The 19,834-nt window shown below is 37.5% G+C and overlaps 1 protein-coding gene across 11 annotated transcripts in view; it reads right to left on the reverse strand.

Annotated features, from left to right (window-relative positions):
* Nucleotides 1–452: 452 nt before the first annotated feature.
* Nucleotides 453–19,834, reverse strand: part of LMO7 (LIM domain 7) — a 131,853-nt gene continuing 112,471 nt past the window's right edge. For 9 of the 11 annotated variants that reach the window (XM_069008878.1, XM_069008867.1, XM_069008896.1 and 6 more), the window contains 13 exons: nt 19,765–19,821; nt 17,613–17,638; nt 17,200–17,304; nt 15,315–15,407; nt 13,617–13,984; nt 11,889–11,954; nt 11,500–11,565; nt 9,772–9,824; nt 7,967–8,186; nt 6,779–7,051; nt 5,327–5,435; nt 3,493–3,595; nt 453–1,196 (listed from right to left, as the gene is read on the reverse strand). In XM_069008878.1, coding sequence (XP_068864979.1) covers nt 1,174–1,196; nt 3,493–3,595; nt 5,327–5,435; nt 6,779–7,051; nt 7,967–8,186; nt 9,772–9,824; nt 11,500–11,565; nt 11,889–11,954; nt 13,617–13,984; nt 15,315–15,407; nt 17,200–17,304; nt 17,613–17,638; nt 19,765–19,821 — 1,562 coding nt within the window. In that variant the 3' untranslated portion in view covers nt 453–1,173. Of the gene's footprint in view, nt 1,197–3,492; nt 3,596–5,326; nt 5,436–6,778; nt 7,052–7,966; nt 8,187–9,771; nt 9,825–11,499; nt 11,566–11,888; nt 11,955–13,616; nt 13,985–15,314; nt 15,408–17,199; nt 17,305–17,612; nt 17,639–19,570; nt 19,613–19,764; nt 19,822–19,834 lie in introns of all 11 variants that reach the window. The other 2 variants (XM_069008888.1, XM_069008894.1) reach the window with 2 other exon arrangements.

Raw genomic sequence — 19,834 nt, forward strand, 5'->3', positions numbered from 1 at the left:
TACATAACTGGGCATGAAAGGATTTGGGGAAGCCACTGACCAAAACAATTTGGAAGCCACCACTGAGACATAGTGCACATTCCAGCTGTGTTTTCAAGAGGAGCAGAACCTAACCCAAAAATATTTTCAGCACTTCATTTCTAGCAACAGCAGAGAAATTTTGAGGAACGTCCACCTCTTTCAATTGTTTTTCAGGGATGAGCATCTAGTCTCACCACTGGTACTGAATGCTCAAGGGAAAGAGCATGAGGAGCATGATGAAAAAGCTGTACACAGACTTAGACATTGACTACAAAGGAAAAGAGAAAAGGAAGAACTATAGTTCTTGCATATATTTAGGTGAACAACTTAATCTTGTCCGAACAAATATTTTTCCCAAGATGAAATTAAAACAATTTTATATTTGCACACATTACCTTAGACATGTTTAGCTGAACAGAAAGGACAAAAACTTCTAGTAACTGCAACATCAGATTTTTTTATTTACAAATATATGGTAATTCAACAACCATTCTCCACTCAGTTTGCAGAGGAAAGAGTGATAGTTACATTTCCAAATGGGAAAAGAAAACTCTCTCCCTTAAATGGATTCCACAAAATATTATGCCAACACCACTGAGCAAACAGATTATTCTTTGTATTTAGGTTTCAAAAAAGCACATAATTTTAGAAACCAGCATATGGAAAGCAAAAATTTGTGTGCATTTAAATGCAGCTTCATATTAACCTAGAGAATTCACTTTCAGTATATGTCAAAAATAAAGACAGCAATTGCAAATATATATTTATATTAGCTATTTCTCTAATGCTCATTTCAGGAGCTTAGAACAAAATACCCTCTTCATATACCATTGGAAAGTCAACTAGTTGATTATAAGCCTCAAAAATATTTTGAAGTTATTACTGAAAATATACTTATTCTCTCTTGTGCTCTCAGTACTTGAAGCTGAAAATGTGAAAGCATTTTTCCCAGCTATTTCCTCACTGCAATTACTTTCTTATAAATAAAAATAGTTATAAGAAGAATACAAGGTATTGCTATGAAGACTAGACAAGCAAGAGTTACTCTTAGAAAAAAACACACATACACAAAATATATATATTTATAGATCTACATCAGCAGCAATCACCTCTTCTTGTATCTGCAACAGTGGCTTCATATCTTCATTTGCTTCACATGGAGGTTGGTTGTCCAGCTGTTAGGGAGACACAAAAGAAACTTTAAGTCTAGTTACTGAAGAATCTTTGTGACAACAATTAATATTTTTCAATTTTAAATAGTTAGAAAATGGTATGTCCAATACTTATTGAAAATGGGAACATATACTAAGGTATACACTCTGAATCGAGAAATCCAAATTTAATGAACAATACAAATTTGAGTTGAATCCAATTATAGCACTGCAAGTATTTCAGGCCAAGTAATATTCCACAGAACATGCACCTTACCAAATTCTTAAGAATTATTTTTAGTATTAGCACAGAGACAGAGTGACAGTTTTTCTAAATTTACCCTTCAGTAATGAAATTAAAATTTGTTAAATAACTGTAACACTATAAAGAACTTTTTTTTAATCTTCTCTCTGCGTATCTTTGTAGGTATCTGCCAATACAGTGGTGTTCCACTAGAGCGTTCCAAGTGTAAACCACAGAATTAACACCAAAATGTGCAAAAATATCACACCATAAAATTGCACAGTGAACATTAATAACCCTACAGTTTATCAAACCTTTTAGCCAACATGTTCACATTCCAAACTAACAAATAATTAGCCAGGTTGATGTCAAATACCAACTGTAAAAAATAGTAATCCACATCACAGGCCAGCGCTGTGCTGCCAATACATTTTCACTGCTGTTATTGCATAGCTGGTTTTCGTATTATTCAAATAGCTGATTCCAATTACTAATCACTAATTTGAATACTTTGTTCTGTACCTACAAGTTTTTAAAACTCCTGATTTTACTTGTATCTCATACAATTATGTTTTGAGGTGCCCACTGGCCCAAGTAGATGCAGTCTGAAGGGAAGGGATTAGAAACATTTCCTCACAGATCAGCTCTGCTTCTGAAAGGCACTGCTGTGACTTTATGGGCTGTAATGTCAAAGAGAGACTAAATAGCAATTCATCCATAATAAAGTTACTTATCCAACTCATCCAGCAATACATCCCCCCAAAAGAAAAGAGAGAAAAATAACATGAAAACTCCAGAGTGCATCTCATACATTTGGGTGCTTCAAATAGGAACAGAGTCACTTCAGTGTAGTCTTGTCATCAACAAGGAGATACATTCTCCAAACATTAACTTAGACATGGTGGGACCCAGTGCCCTGGATCACCTCCAGATGGAAGGGAGCGATTCTTTTCCTCCTTCCACTGATCACAGCGGCATCCTTGCACTTAACATTAGCCTCTGTGAATGCGCTGTTACCCTCACGAGGTGTTGCGCTTTCTGGTTTTACCTCAGGTACCATGTAATCATTTCTGTGACTTCTCTTCATGGAAGTCAAAAAGAGCCTGCAAACAGCAACAGCATCAGATGCAGAGCTTCTCTTTTCCTGAGCTAGGTTTCACAGCCAGCAGCTGCCCAGTTGCTGCTCAAACACCTTAGCATGAATATCCTGTTCCCTTCACTGCCTTCCGATCCACTGTGAGAGAAATGTGCCGGGCTCATAAAGAAACACGGACATTTTTCCCAGGAAGTAATTCAGAAATTATTTCCCTTCCCTGATTTTTATCATCCTAGAGAATTCCATACTTGCTACATAAAAAGAAAGCCATATAAAACTCCTGACATTTATCAAATTAGGAGGTTGTCTACCATCATCTATGACAGCAGGAAAAAAGACCTAAATACCACTATACAAAGCCTTAACATCATGCTCCAGTAAATCAGAATTCTGCAAACCATAAGAAGGAAAAAAATTATACTGCACCTTTTAATTAAGATCTGTAAGTAAATCAATTCCTCCTGAACTTGTACCTAAATGAATAACCAATTATAGACCTATAATTCCAATAATAATAGCATTGCAAAAAGAAACCAGCATTTGTGCCATCTGCACGAGATAAACTAATTGCTTTCCAGGTATGCATTAGGACTGAATTAAATACATATTTCAGCTTACTTTTTAAGAAAATGTAGACACTTTTTCAAAAAGGCTTCTCTGTTATCAAGACAAGCCTGTTTAGCACCTGACAGCTCCTTGACACCACTTTCTCAGATCTATGAAGGAAGGAAGATGACTATACCATATTGTCTGCTTGAAACTGCATAATAATAAGTTGGTAAAATCAACTATTGGTGAGTTAGAAGTAAGAAATGACTACTCTACAAAAGACAGAAACTGGCAATCAAACCTTGCTGAACCTATTCACTAACTTAAAGCTAAACATGAAAGCTATCAAGTGGCTCAGCTGTGCAAACACTTGAGTTTGTACAGCACAGAGAAGAGCTACAGTCATGCATGCTGCAGTTGGATTGCCTTACTTTTAAATCTGATATAGCAGTCGTTGCAGAAGAGTTTGTTGTTTCGGATCCTGACTTCAGCTCCAGAGCGGGATCCACCGAGGTCACATCCACAGGCAACACACTGTATCACACATGAATAATTAGCAACTCCTTCCAAAATACTGAGAAACAAAAATGCTGTTCAAAAGCAGCTCAGATTAAGCTCAACAAAGCTTGAACCATAACCCCACAATCACTAGAAGCAAATGTACAATGATTAGTAGATCAAAATGCAACCAACCCTGAGGAAATATTTTAAGGCAACGACTGGACAATGAATAGCAGAGATACACCAAGTAAGCAAACATAAAGCAGACGGTTTTTAGATATTAGTTCATTAAATCTAATTTGAACTTTGGTTTCTCTGAAAACTAAAACTGGTTTGGCACAAAAAAAATTTGTTCTCTAGATAGACACAGGAATTTTGGCACAGAACACCTGGGTGTGCTACTTGCAGATTTCCATGAGGCATTACATGCTGTTGGTGTCCTCAGTCCCTTGGCACTCAAAGCAGCAAATATTCAGGCACTCCCAATTTCCTGGGTTTGCATCACCGAAACAAGTTCTGATTTGGAGAGATGGGGCTGATTTAATTTTTCTTGCGTAAACACATAAAGAGCTTGACCGCTGCCATGCTAACATTAAACTATTTAGCTATGGTGGCTAAACATGTACTTGCTGTGAATATGAACCACATCTGGAAGGAATGTAATCCAAAACATAATACTTCCCTGACTGAACTTACCAAGGGCAGATAGTTTCCCTACTTAACCAAGTAATAAATCTTTTGGATGGCACCCAGTTCAACAGCTCATTAATTTTCAGAAATTTGAAAAACAGAAACTTGGCATTTTCTTATGTAGGTTACAAGCTACAGGTAGATTGTGTCACACAGAATACATGTCCTGCAGAAAAGAGAATGGTGACTGATCACTATGGATTAGTCCTGTCCTGTCCCTCCTGCTCAGTTAGGCAGGTCCAGGAAGAGCTTGGAGTCAATCTCTAGTAATACTCCAGTTGATGCACTTGAGCTGGGCACAGAAGACAAGTGTTCGGAACTAGGCACAGAAATCTCTTCCATGTAGTCAGGGAAGAAGTAGGGTCCAACAGTGCCTCCAAGTTATAGTCTAATTCCTCATCTAGTCTGAGGGCAGGGGCACAGGACTGCCTTGCTGTCTTTTACAGGCAGAAATTTGTTCTTTCAGCTCTGCAAATGTCCCAAGCTGATGGAAATCATCTAAGTAGGTCTAGGTCTCAGTGCTGGGCATGAGCTAGTACACTTAGTTTCTGACTAGGGCTGAGTAGCACTAAACACACCTTTTGGTTTTGTTCTAGGTATTATCCTGCCATATTGAGCTCTTCCAGCGTGCCTTTACTTGGAAAGCACCACATGAACACTGTCTGCTAAGGTTAGCTTAGAAAGGATGGGTCATCTCAAATGATTCAATTGCCAGGGTCCAGGCTGAGATTTTGGGTTTTTTTAGAGGAGCTGCTTTCTCTGGGAGAAGTGGTTCAGCATTTTCTGATATTTTGCCACATATTTGAAGAAGGAAATCTTTGATCTCACAGTCAATGTGCTTGTCTTACCTATCAAAGTCCTACTTGTTAGCTCTGACATTTAAGAAACACTTCTAGAGTCGAGTGCTAAATGCCTGCAAATGGGATTGCCTCATGGAAATATGCATGCACCACGCTGTCAAGAGTAGAAGGCAAAGCAGTTGATTAGTAAGAACCCCTGTGAGCATAACACTGAGTAGCCATGCGTGCTCCTGATTAGTTCCTGTTCCTTCACGATGTGACTCCCAGCTCTCACCTTAAAGCAATGTAAATGATAACAAAGACCAAGAGATTCAATGATCATGGCTGCTCCTTTGCCCAGAATGTTATTACAGTATGAACAGATTTTCTTCCCACTGACTGACCTAAATATAGAATGAAAAACCTTAAAAACAGCTTGAAAATGTTTAAAAGATAAAGAAGGGTTATCAAACACTTTTTGAGATTAAAAGTAAAATACACATGGGTAAAAACTGGACTATTAGGCTGCTTAGGGAAAATAAACTGAAAATTAATGTTATTTAGAGTAGATCTGAAAGCTAGGGAAAGCTGAAGTGTTATAATTTAGATCAAATTTACATAGGAACAAGTTAAGAAATTCAGTCACATTCCTGGCACATATTTCATTGTATAAAATACCTTCTATAAATAAAAAGTGTACTGTTAAGTTTGGAGAGTAAGAACACAGGTTTTGTGCTCCTGCCTTCTTAGTTGTGGGGAACTATCCAGAAGGCTAAGTTTTAGCAACAACCCCTTCCAAGTCCCACCATCTGCACCTTGTTAGATAAAAGAAGGCTAGTCCTGGACATAAAATATTATGTTAACTCTTTGATTGTAAGCCATACAGAGGTCAGTTTCCATAGATCTACCAAGGTGTTAGCAAATGGAAGTGAGAACAAGATAAGCAAATATGGTTAAGAAGGTAATTTTCTTATATCATAAAGAATGCAAAAGAATAGCTAAAAAAAAAAAAAAAAAAAGAGTCAATTTATCACTTAGTGCCTGAGAGTGTAAGAGCTTGTGAAGTAGTGTTCACTGTTATATATAACACATGTAATTTTGTGTGGGATGATTCTCTGGAGTACTACCCCCAAGGTATTTTTAAAATGTTTCAAGTACATAAAACAGCAGAGTTATCTACCCTACCACAGCTGAATTCCATTTTTGTTTCAAAATATGTTGCAATTCTTGCTTTCTCCTCCTAGATTAAAATCAACATCCTACTCTGTAATTCTCCAGGGTCATGGGTTATGAGCATTCCTGAGTGCTCCTCAGGATGATATTGACCACATGCCAGGAAGTGGGGAGGAGAGACCAAGATGAGGGTCATAAAGCGTGGGTTTCAGGAATCTTTTGTTAAAACAAACCAAGGAAAATAAATGTCAGAAATGCCATCTGGAACAGGCTTTTGTTCATCATTTTGGTAACCAACACACAGCTCAGAGACTGCAGATTGATTATTCAAGTTCCTTTGTTTTTTTAACCAATGTCAAGCAGCGATGACAAACCTGGGGAATTTTCTGAGTGACTGGAGTAGGGAGGTAATACCAGCCTGTACTTCCACTGTCCCCTCCAGCCAGAAAACTCCAGGTACTTGTTGTCAATGTTACAGGCAAGAGCACTGCTGTAAGCCCAGCATATACACAAAATCTGCTCTTTAGTGCTGGCCCAACATTTGTATCTTCCTGGAAAATGGGCACCCACTCACCTGCTGCGTGTCTGGGACCCTGACTGGGAAGTAGAGAGGGGAGACTGAGCCTGGGGAGCCGTCTGGGACATGGAGGGGGCTCTCACAGAGGTGGCCACAGGAGGTGCTTTGCTGGAGGAAGGAGTGCACATGTAGGCCCGGTTTGAAGTGGACACTGGGCGACTAAAATCTTGACTAGAAGACAGAGATGAAGAGGATGCAGACTGGTTCAGCCATGAGTGGTGCCTCCACGAGCTCATTCTTGGAGAATCAAGATTGTCCAAAGACTCCCCTCTGTAATAAAGATACAAGCACCTCAAATGTAAATGGCAGTACGGATGGAGCAACAGAGCTATATGCTGAATTGTTTAAGAGAAAGCCATTATCCTCACATTTTTAATATTTTCTAGGATGAATATGTTTGTTTGATGACTCTGAGCAATATTCTTCATGTACTGATTTAAAAATGTATGAGTAGCAAATTATCCTTTGTGTCTAGCTATAGTTCTCATGGGAAAAAGCAGCCAAGGGAAAAGAGGTGGCACTTAACAACTACTTTAAAAAAGCAAAACACTTCACTGCAGCCTTATCAAGGTGAACTGTATCAAACTCCACAGTACAGCAACAGACCTCAGATACCAGGTTTGTTTATGTTTTCTCCAAGGGATACCAGATCAAAAATAACAATCCACCCAGGCTGGATAGCATCACCCAGGTACAAGGTTTTGGCACAATAACCAAACACTCTCCTGACTGATAACTGAGCTGTTTCCTGAGTGACAAATCCAACATTCATACATTAAATAAAGCAAAAATAAACTATCCAAGCTTTCTGACATATTTCTGTGTTGAAAAAGGTATACTCCTTAGCCATAATAATTCATTTCCAAAACAGGTTGCCATGCTGAAATTCTTAAACACATCTGTCAATGACAAGGCATACTACTGATTTCCATTGCTGCTATACCAATCAAGAAATAAGCAGCTGAGTTATTTACAGGTCACATCCACATTCCTTATTTGCAAAAAACCTATTTAATCCCAGCTGTAATACAGCTACTTTCTTCTATCTATGCTACTATGCAGTTTACCTTACAGCATTTCACAAACTCAATTTGTTTCTATGCTCTGTAATACAAGCTGAAGTCCATAATAAGCAAACAAAAATATTTGATGAGAGACAGAGTTAATTTTTAATGCGATTCCTACCTCCTCATACTACTGCTGTACAGACTAATGGGCTCCTTATGGATACTCGAACTGCGCTGCCTAATCCAGCTGCTGTCCGTGTGCAGGGATGTTTTCTTTCTCATTTCCTGAAGGATTTGCTGTCTCTCCAACTCTGCTGCAGACAGGTTTTGCTCCTTCTGAGACTTCTTCTGCGAGTCACCCATGTTCCAGGACCGTTCTGAATACTTGCTCTGGGTACCTGTGTGGACAACATGTGCAAACATCAGCTAGACACCTCAAGGCACAAAAGCAGTTATCGTCCTGTCAGCACTCTGGCTTAATTCCAAGAGCTATTGTTCATCACTCCATTCACAAGTTATTCTAGTTCCCTTTTACAGCTGGGTAAAACTTGTCAATATGTCATTACTAAAATTTTTTTGTTTGTATTTCCATTAATGTAGCCTTTTATAGAATGATTAAATACATTTTCCTTCACTTTCTAAGTGTATATGGATAGACATTTGTGTGCACACACTCCTCTTTTTAAAAGGACATGACCTCTTTTAGTGCCGTAATTTGGACTCTTCCTCCAATACAAACTGCACCATGTGTAAAATTAAATAGTTAAATAATGGGATACTGTCTTTCTCTTTAAGAGTTCATACTCTCTTCTTCTGTAAGTTGTCTCTGTTTACAAGAATTTCTTTCTTTCTTCAAGGCACTAAACACACTGCTTTATATTCTTTATATAGATACAAAGGGGAGAGGGAAATCTTTCAGATAATTTCTCTGTTATTTGGATTATGTGTTAACTATTGAGTCACAATTATATTTATGGTATAGATGGTCTTCAAAAATTTGGAAAGGGAAACAAATAAGCAAGCTTTCTCCAATAGGTGTTGACATATCGGAAGGCAACAATTTTTTAATTCCTAGATCCAATACCTATTATTTAGAGTAAAAATAATTAGGAAAATTACTCAGCAATAAGTCATTCAATTTCAATCCTTGAAAATGCTGCTTTGTCTATAGATTTGCTCTTGGATTTACTGCTATAGATTATCATTATAAAATACTGTGGAAGTTATTTCTCATTAGCTTCAATGACAGTGCTTTAATGTATGAAAGAAACATTTTTAATCTGCAATATAGCCCCTAATACATCTACATTTCTTTGATTGCTTGTGATTACTTTTTTTAACCATGTTTTAGACACACAAGTAGCTTGCAGGCATTTTTGACTGTAACATATTTATAAAACTGGTTTCTTTGCTTTGCACACATTCCTCTAATACAACCAAAGTCATACAACTGAATTGAAATCCAGGACAGAAGCTATTGTGACATATTGAGAGTTCATGCTCATAGCTTCTTGCTCTGTTATTATTATACTAACTGAAAATATGAAGACAAAAAGTTGTATTAAATACATTCAGCATCTTGGTATGTGCAGCCTGTTTGTGTTGACAAAGTATCAAAACAACATATACCTTCAATGATATGACTGCATGATTGATTTACATGAAATCTCATGTAAATACCAGTTATTAAAATGTAGGCATCTAATAGCCATTTGTAACCACTGCTACTGATGTCTTCAAGAGGGCAGTTAATCATATTTGTCCTCAGCTTTTATGTTGACTGCATGATTTTCCTCTTACTGTTGAAAGCTCATCAAATTGGGGCACAGTATGAAATACAATGCAGCTGTCAAAAAGCACTCTGAAAACTAATTTTCTTAGGGTGACTATATGTACACATCTTTTTTTTTTTTTTTCTCCTACTCTCCCCCCTCTCTCCCTACCCGAAAAAATTAAATATAATGGAAATTATACAGTACTTACCATTTCTGATTGTGTTGAATTCATTCAGTTCTGTAGTTGATTTTGACTTATTCCTAAGGATATAAAACCATTCATTTCTCTACTTTAATTACAAAACCTCATTACAGACAAAGCTCTTATCATTGCAGATGACAGAACAGTCATCTCGTTTCTAAAGAAAAACAGTCCCTGTTTTTTCACCATCCCTTCTATCAACAACTTATGCTGTACTTAAAACAAGAGGCAAAAAATACCTAAAGACCAAGAGGATACTAAAGGAAAAAAAAGTCAGTAATGTCAATATTTAGATGTCAATAGATAAACACCAATTAAAAGTTAAAATTTCATACTGAAAATTGTCAGTGCTTCAGGTAGAAGGAACTGATCATTGTACTTGCTTCAACAAAAGCATGTAAAAAAACTAAGTCCTTTCCTGTGGAAGTTTTGTGAAGACTACAGTCAGGCAAAGAAGTGAGAACTTTCAGAGCAGATTTACAATTTATTTGGCTTCATGAGAAACTTAAATCATCCTTCAGCACTGTTACTAGACTGTAAGCAAATCACCTCCTCAAACACTGCATGCAGATTTTTTTTGGAAAAAAATATTGTTGACTGATTATACCTAGCAGCATAATTTTTTTAGCCAGGAAATGTCATTCAACAAATGTCATATACAGGAAGACAAATGGCAAAAGATTGGTTTTCTGACAGTACAGAGCAGGAGCTTCACCAATACCTCTGTACTGTATTATTAGCCTCAAGTAGTGCACCCAATTTTTTAGTTTAACATAACTCACAAAGGAAGAGAAATCCTTTGGTCATAACTCAAAGCTGCTACATTAATGTGTTTACTTGTACAGCATTGGCTGCATAGCCACATTTTGAGGGATTCTTGTCCTTTATCTGTAGTCAAATAAAGCATAAACTACATCATGTAGCTTCCTTAAGTCCTTACTGTCTGTCCTATGGTGCAGACCCATTTTATTATCTATTTAAGAAGATGCAACAGCTTCATAGCTGCCTGTAATGAAGAAAAAAAGCAGTGTCCTCCTCACACATATATCCAATATGTAACTATTTAGTGCTTGGTCCTTCTGAAGTTAGATTTAGATCTTCCATTAGTAACAGATCCATTAATTGTACCTTGTAATTTTTGGAGTTCCTCTTTATCTAAGTAAGGTATGCTCACTCCAACTATGAGAAGTGATCAAATACACTGCGGAACTCATCTTTCAGAACTACTGTGAGATGCGATACAAAACAAAGGCTTGATTTGGAAAGTAAGAGATTGTAGCTTAAAAATAACTTGTGTAAATTACAAGGGCAACTATCTCTCTGATAAATATGCTGCTGCTGCCTCTTACTTCCCTTCTTGTTTACTCTCTCAAGTTGCACAACCCTAATTGGGATGACCGCACCTTAGTTTGTAGAGCACGCTATGACACAACCACAGTAGCATCTGAACTTGTTTTCCAGCCAGGTAAGTCTAGTACCACCCACATCACAGTCTTACTTCTCCCAGTAGAATCCCATCGACTAACTGTTGCTTACAACACAGCGTATAATTTGACAAACATTTGGCTGCTTTTTTTTCAGTATGAAAACAAGCCATAAAAACTGCAAAACACAGCAGCAATCCAAAGTATACATATTTAGCTGCCATGACTAAAGTTTATTAGAATTTTAAATGTTTTCTAACACAGAAATGGTGATGCTAGAGTCGGTGTTGGCATTCAATATCATACGTACCTGTCAGCAAATGACTGGCCAGGTTGCTCCTCAATGGTTTTAGAAACTTCATAACGCTCATAATGCCTGTTGGAAAAAGATACAATTATGTTCATATACAGAAAAAGACATACATAGACATAAATAGTTCCTAAGGGAAATAGTCAAAAGAGATCCTTAAGGGAAAAAAAACCAGTTTGAATTAAACCCCCCAAACAGTTAAAGTTCTAAGGAGGCTTAATTTAACACTCAGAAACACAACTGATAAAAGAAGGCAGAAAAAGAAAAGTTGTCAGAAAAACTGGCTGAAATGACATTTTTGTGATGTGACAAGGAATCCAAACATAAGCATGCCAGAATGATTATTGCTGAAGATGTTTCCACTATGTATTGATTCAATTTCTTATTACCTGTCAATGAGAGGATGGCCAGCTCGATCCTCTATTGTTTTAGATACTTCATAGCGCTCATAATGTCTAGAAGAAAAATAAAGATAAAATACATCTTAAAAAAAATTTCTAGAAATTGAGCAAACAGTAATTATACCCAGAGAAAACTGAGAAATTTCAGATGTGTTAAAAGAATCCTAAAGGCTAAGGTGCTGCAAAAATTACAAGCATCAGTATACAACAGTGATTATCTCATCCATTTCAAAGACAGGAGAAAAGTTTTGTCCAAGCACAGCAGTTCTCTAAAAATTACATTTTTATTCTAGAAGATTGTACAGGTGCAGTTTATAAACTCACAAAATTCCACAGACAACACTCTTTAGCTGCCTGTCCCCTCCCTCAGAGCACTTTGCAGCAAGTATCATGCCTTTGCAGGCATTAATATAACATTTCAGGTTTCAAGTCCTATCTTTGGATATCATCTTATAGCAAATATTTAACACCAGATATTTTAAAGCCCAGTTTCACTGAACTTGTTCCTTTACTATTAAGCAAAACCACCCATGTTTAGCAAAACCCATCCTTTGGCAGCAACCTCAGAAGCAATGAAATCCCTGCAGACTAAAGAATGTACCAAGGATTTAGATATGCAGATATTACAGCAGCTTAATAAGTTACCGCACAAAGTCCTATAATCTTGCAACTGGGACAAGCTAAAACTGTAAAGCTACCCTGGTTCTGCTGCCACGAAGAACCTGTTCAGCCATTGTGTCTCTGCTTTGCTCAGCAGGCATATCAGCAGCAGTCATTTAAATTAAGTTAAAGTAACTCTGGGTCTTACAACCTCCTCTGCAAATATATGCAGTTTTCTTAATCATATTATCTTCTCCCAAGACTTAGCTTGTGTTATCGTCAGTCATCTCTTATTACTTACATAAGAAAAGGAGAAAAACCTCAAGAGAAACCGCAAGTCATACACAAGGCAGTAAGGTAAATGCAGACAAAATAAGGAAAAGTTACTGGTTCAATCTCCTGTAGAGGAGATTCAGACAGATTAAACTCCTGTAACAGTAGTCTGAAAACTTCTGGGCAAGAACACAAACTTGTGAACTAATAGGAGGGGATTTGTTTGTTTTTTAAATTAAGCTGCTGAAGAAGGTAAAGGAGATTAAAAAATATATCTGCAGTGGATATTTCTAACAGGCTATGATATGTAAGCCAGTAACTGTTCACTCATATACCATGATATCCCTCATTGACAAATTAACCCAGTAGTTACATTGCAATTAAAATTTATTCTTACACTGTTGAATTAAAATGAGAGAGAAATCTGGAAAAATCAGTCACGCATTTGTTGGAAAAGTGTTAACTTGTTATTTCTTCTGGAAGCCCTGCATGTTGTTGAGTCACTGGCTCTCAATTTACAGGCTTGTGCAGAATTCTTACAAAATCTTCTCCTTAAGTGTTTCAGATAATCTTCCATTTGGCTGTAATTACTGTATTTACATCCCATTAAAAAAAAAGATTAAGTAGGGTAATACAGCACTTGATTCATGGGGAAGGACTTTGTGTTATGCCTGATCCTTCTATCTTTTGAAAGAAAGACTATCATATGGTATTGTGCATCTACTGATTGCAGTATGAATCTTACATGAACATCCTTCTATACTCAGGACAAACACACTCCCATTAGAAATGGATTTGAATTTGCAGAAGGAAGAGAAAGTACATCCTATCACAAGTGCACACCTTTGGTACTGAGGCACCTCCACTGACACCTCCCTCTGCCTTTCTGCCTGCTGCCTCTGCTCCTCCATCTCTGCCTGTCGCCTCTGCTCCTCAGCATATTGCTGCTCCCTCTCTTTACGTCGTCTCTCAAGCTCCAGCTCTTGTTCCCGTTCTTGCTCAAAATGCCGGGTTGCTTCTTCCTGGATCCTCCCTTCCTCCTGAAGCCTTCTCCTTCCTTCTTCCTCATGCAGTAAGCCTGCTGCCAGCTCATTTCCTCCATCTCCTTCTGGCTCCTCTGGAGTATTTGCTTCAGGGCTTGCTCTCCAGCTGGACACAGGTGGAGCCTGAGAAGTGACGGATGTTGTATTTAGGGTTAGAACAGTCTGCTCCTGTAGCAAAGAAAAAAAAAAAAAATCACGTTTTTAGGGAAGGGACTTCCTTTTTAACTACATTGCTCACTCAGAAAAGTTAATTTATTCTATAAGGTAAGAAGGTATACAAATCATCCCCAGAACTTCCAGTGCAAGACACAGGGCACAGTTTGGTTTCACATTCTCCTAACTCAAGAGCTTCATTCCACACACCAGCCTTAGCAAACGCCACAGGCAGCGCAGCCACAACTATGTGAAACATTCTGCTTTCTAAAGTATCACTTACATGTCAAGCCATCCCTTTCCCACTTAAATACCCATGGAAAACAAACCCTTCCATGATACCCAGCATTTCTCCCTACTATTTTGACTAAGAAACCTGAGACCTACTTAAGAGTGTATGCACAAAGATATACACTGCAATCTATATCGGACCAATGAATTTCACATGAATCCTCATGTGGAGGAATCTCTCACTCTCTTCCATTCTCCTACCATTTCAAAGTCAAGCCTCAGATCTACCTACTCCATGACTCTTCTCTCAAAGATGAGAAAAGGCCTTTAAGTGGTCAAAAGATGTTTTAGTTGCAGGGAAAAAATAATGTTTATAGGGCCATCAAAACCTCTAATTACAGAAAAAAACACGAAATGGTTTACATTTTTGTACAACAAAGTCCTCTAACAACTCAAAAAACTTTCTTATTAACATCCTAAGCCTTAAATTATGGTCTACTTATTCATGACTCTGTAAACACAAGTGATCCAGCTTGGATGCTTGAAGCAGCACTCAGCAGTAAAGAAGAGATACCTCAGACAGTTCCCATACTCAGGAAAAAACTCGTTCATCTTCCCACAAACAACAGCCACAAAAGTCAGCATCTACAGAAGCTACACATATTCAGTGTTTTAAAATATATGATTGGAAATCTGAAGCTGATTTGATATGCAAATTTATCAGATGAACTGTCTGCCAGTAACCAGCCAGACACTTATGAACATGCTTCACAATAAAGTATTGAAGCAGAATTCCAACAAGTAGCATCAGGTGGTAAATAAATAGCAAAAGTGACCATTTGTGATCACAGTAATTAATACATGCTGTGACTTTTTGCCAACATATTTTTGTTGTTAGTGAGCAACAAATTCAACATATCTCAAAACATACCACCTACTCTTTCCATTCTATTTTTGCAATCTCTTTCTACCAAGTCATGAACAACAATTTATCTTCCAAAATGAGAAGATAAATGACGTAAAAAGCCTAATTATTTGCCTGCTTGCATGCATCTAGTATAAAGGAAAAAAAGCCCTCATGAAACTAGTTAGGGAAGCTTTACTCACAGCCTACCTCATCAAAATACTTGGAGCTCTCTTTTTCTGCTTCTTGCTTAGCTCGTAGCCATTCTTCCCTCAGTTTCTCTTGCTCTCGTTGGTATTTCTCCTGTTAGGTTAGATTGAAGTTAAACATGAAAACAAGAAACATGATTTTTTTTTTTTATTTTCAATAAAATGTACAACTGGAATTTAATGTGCTTTTTAACAGACCAAACAGACCAGAAAAAAACCATCCCTGAGCTCCACTAGAATATTAGGTCTGCCACAAATGAAATCCTGGCTCAAATACAATCCCAAAGGAGTTCTGTAATTGAATTTTGAGAATCCAGGCTTATTACACACTAAGTCTCACAACAACCAGCCTCATATCTGTAATAGTCCCTGTCCTCCAGTTTAGTTAGCATTTGAACAAAAAACTCAGCTATCTAAGGTATTTCTGGAAAAACAGAGTGGCTGTATTTAACTTGGAATTAGGCACATTAATATGGTAAATATAAAGAGATTACTAAGTGAAATAGTGAGCAAGAACTCTCATTCTTTTGAAATGTTACCTAAACAAAAACCAATTTCTGGACCTTGAAATTTGTCTTATGACTAGATTTGGTATGAAATCAATACACTGTCTTAAAGCACTGCTCAAAACACATGGTAAATGTTTTGGTGGTTTTGTCAGTTACCACTTTTATCTTGGGAAAAGCAAAATATTTAAGGATGTCAAAAGTATTCCTTCTAGGATGCTGGAAATAAGCAAAGAAAGACTTTGCTTCCTTTTTTTGTTATTTGAGAGTTCATTACTAGGATCATGGGGAAGAGAAAGATCATTTTTACTCTGGTCAAATTTATCACTTCAGGACTAAAAAAGGAGAAACAAAGAAAAGTCATGACAGATGGCTGAGTCTACTCTCAAGAAAGGGGATCCAAGGTTTGCACTCTTTAAAGCCATCTCCTCAGGTATCAAATGGAACATCCAACCCATAACAGAGACCACAGATAAGTTTAGGAAGGTACAGCTGCTGCCTTGCGGAGTTTACAAGCAACAAGGAACAACGAAACATGAAACATTCAAAAAGCAACAGAGCTTCTGTGCTTGTACTTTGACATCAGAGTTTTCTGTTGAATACTGCTAAAGAGGGCAGTGCAGAGTAAATGATATTCATTGATGTCTCTCCTAGCCATCAGACAACAAACTTGAATTGAGTTTGCAGAGATGTGTCTTGCTGAACGTGGTTGAATGTACTTACGCTTCATTAAGCGGAGCTCTTTGCAGAGACGTATGTTTGGGGGTTTTGTGCTATCCTAACACTGCAAACAATGCCCCTTCCCTCTGCAACATTCCCCTCCAGCTCTAGCAACTGGTTATCAAGGTGGTGTTGCATTAGCAGGTTCAGCTTTCTGACTCACAGAGGTCCTGAGAACCAGCTTGATTCCAACTGACTAGCTGATTGCTAATAACAGGATTCTAGCAGGCTCCTACGCATGGTATTTTGCTGCCTCCTCTTCATACATGAATACAAGGCAGTATTGTTAATTGAAGGTAAAACTCAGGCTAGAGGCAATTTCCTTAAGGGGAAAAAAATACAATTCATATTCAAAATGAAGACCCCTTAGATCTTCACTTATCCTTTAAATTGTGTTGTCATTAAGAACATACCAGCCCTGTGAAGATTGAGCACTTCTGGCTCTAGTGAATACACACTGTGGGTTTGATGTTCACTAAAACATTGTCCTCTTTTTTTCTGAATAACTCCTACTGTGTGCAACTGTGCAGGCCAGAAAATGCACCTGGGAGTCTCCCCAGGCCATCAGAAAGAAGAATTGCAGAAGTCCCATGCTACTTTTCTTTCCTTGTTGCTACACACAAGGGATTGACAGCCCATGATTATGAAGATTAATTATACCTGCAATAAACGGTCCTGCTCTTTTTGCCATTTTTCCTGTCGTTTTCGCTCTTCCTCTTGATCCCAAACCCGACGACTGGGAGCGCTGATGGATGGGACTGGGAGCTAATATAGCATAGAAATGAAACAATATTATCCTCATTCCATGTAATTAACACTCTACATTTTAAAACATATTTTTTTTAAAGTGAGAAACAGAAACCATTACCAACACTAGAGCTTTATAGTGACAAGGACATATATTAGCCTTTTCTTCAAACAGACAGAAAGCAACCATTCCTTGACAAAGCAAATCTTAGCCCACACTCACAGATCTGATCAACATTTTAAAGCAGTAGAAAAAGCAATAGAAAGTAGAGGTCTTCTGGAAAAGACTAGGATTATACAACTAGTAGTTTGCAAATAGTACTTACATCAGGCATTGCAGGCTCTGGGCCTCCTGGGAGATTTGGAAAGCAAAAAAGAGAAATCATTAGACCCATACACAACTACTGCAAGACTTGTGTAACTGTGGCAAGTCAGAGCTTCAGACTAATTTTTGCTTCCTTAGTAAGACATGCTTGCGTTTGCCCTACTGAACTTTGTCGAGGGCAGAATTTATTAGGTGCTTTCAACTAATGTGCACAATTGTTTAAAAGCTTTGCATGCTTACAAGTGCCATCAGCAATTTCTTGAATTAGCAGCACATCTCCCACTGTAGCAATACAAAGGTTCTTTACTATACATCTCCTATTATTATTGTGAAATCCAACTGTTTAGCATGACCAACACCCAGAATGCTGCACAAGGATAGAGAATCTGCTCATTTACTGGCATGAATTAAGAGCAACTGACATCCACTTCTCTATCTCAAAACCATATATTTCTGCTTTCCAACTTTCCTTTTTTCCTACTTCCACAAGCACACTCGAATTCAGTGAATTTGTCACCATTCACCACAAACCTTTTGTTATTTGAGGCTATCACACTTGGCCTTAATCTTAATCATCCTGTGCCAAGATGATTATTGGAGAGAGATGTGTATTATGCTAATATATTAAAAGCTGAGAAAGTGGGGAGAAACACAAATTTAAGTATAATCATTTCTTAAGCACCATCACTATTTTTGTTTGTTAACAGTGTACTTGTTACCTAGCTGTCCAAATTTAAGTTTAAAAAAAAGCATGAAAGAAAAAGCTCGCAACAGTTTTCTGAAGTATAATCACATGAAGTTGAAAAAAGATCAAATTTAGGATACAAAAGACTCTAATGAGTCACAGGTTAGCATCCATTCTATATATGTACAATTTTGTCTTCACTGTCAGATCTCAACAGCCACACTGAAAATCAGGTAATCAGCTTGATCTATTGCAATTGTGCCAGGAAATATTAAAGGGAAGCATAGACAACACCTGTTTTTGCTCCCTTCTTCTCTCACCCCTGTAACCTTATGCTGAACTCCACAGGAATCTTTCATGTAACTGCAAAGCTAAAGGGTAAAAAGTTTAAAACTAACAAGCTGTACTTAACATATACTCTAGAAATACAACTTTGTTCTCCCCATCAAGCACAAGTGAAATACCTCAAATATTGTTACAAAAATAATTAAAATAAAAACCAAATTTCTGCCAGCCATAAAATAAAAATCAAACAACAACAACAAAACTCCAACATCAACACAGCAACCAACAACAGAATACCACCATATTGCTGATACAATATTGCAGATACAGAAGAAGTATTTAAAAGCAAACAGAACCACAAACACAGATATATGCTGTGGCACTTCACATATCGCTTCTGGCAAAAACCAGAAATCATCACCACTAAAAGCAAAATCCTGGCCCCACTCAAATCATTGGCAAAACTCAACTGAACTTCCAGTGGGCCAGAATTTCATTCTTTCAGGCTACAGCAAAACAGCAAGGCATACATAGCCCAAAGACAGCATAAGACATACAACATTAGCAGAAGTATGTGAGCTGTGACATGCAAAATGCTGAAAAGCAACCTACAAAACCAAAATTGAGTGCTTCATTTATTGCCTTTTTTTAAAAGAGCTAGCATATTAAATTCAAAATTTATATTGGTCTTCTTGGGATCTTGTGACATCACCACATAGTGGAAAACCAGCAGATGCCGTTTTACACCAATTTACACGAAAGCACAGAGCTGCAACTCAAATCCAGAGTTAAATACTTCATCAACAGCTCTGAGATCTTCTCTAAAGCACTGCTGGAATATTCACCATTATTCTTGTTTTGTAGGTAGTAGCAAACCTGAACAGAGAGTGCCATCCTTCTTACTTCTACCCAGTGGAAAAAAAAGTATGAACAACACAGAAGAGATTTAAACAGCTATAGATATAAGAGAACACGCAAAGACCCATTACCACAAAGGTAGACCCATGAATTGTAAGAATAACCTGATGACCCTGGGAAAAGAAGGGAAATTAATTATGTTGCTTCATTGTAACTGCAGAAACAACACTGAAGAGGAGGAGCACCCAGCACCAGACTTGTTAGGGAGAGTGTGCAGCGGGAACAATTTCATGGAAGTACATGAAATGTTAGCTCTTTGATTTACCTTGTTCAAAAAATTGTGACCGTCTTTTTAAGTTTTTCAAAGAAATAGGTTCAGATGCTATTTGAAAAAT

The sequence above is a fragment of the Aphelocoma coerulescens genome, chromosome 1, assembly GCF_041296385.1.
Source record: "Aphelocoma coerulescens isolate FSJ_1873_10779 chromosome 1, UR_Acoe_1.0, whole genome shotgun sequence".
Classification (NCBI taxonomy): domain Eukaryota; kingdom Metazoa; phylum Chordata; class Aves; order Passeriformes; family Corvidae; genus Aphelocoma; species Aphelocoma coerulescens.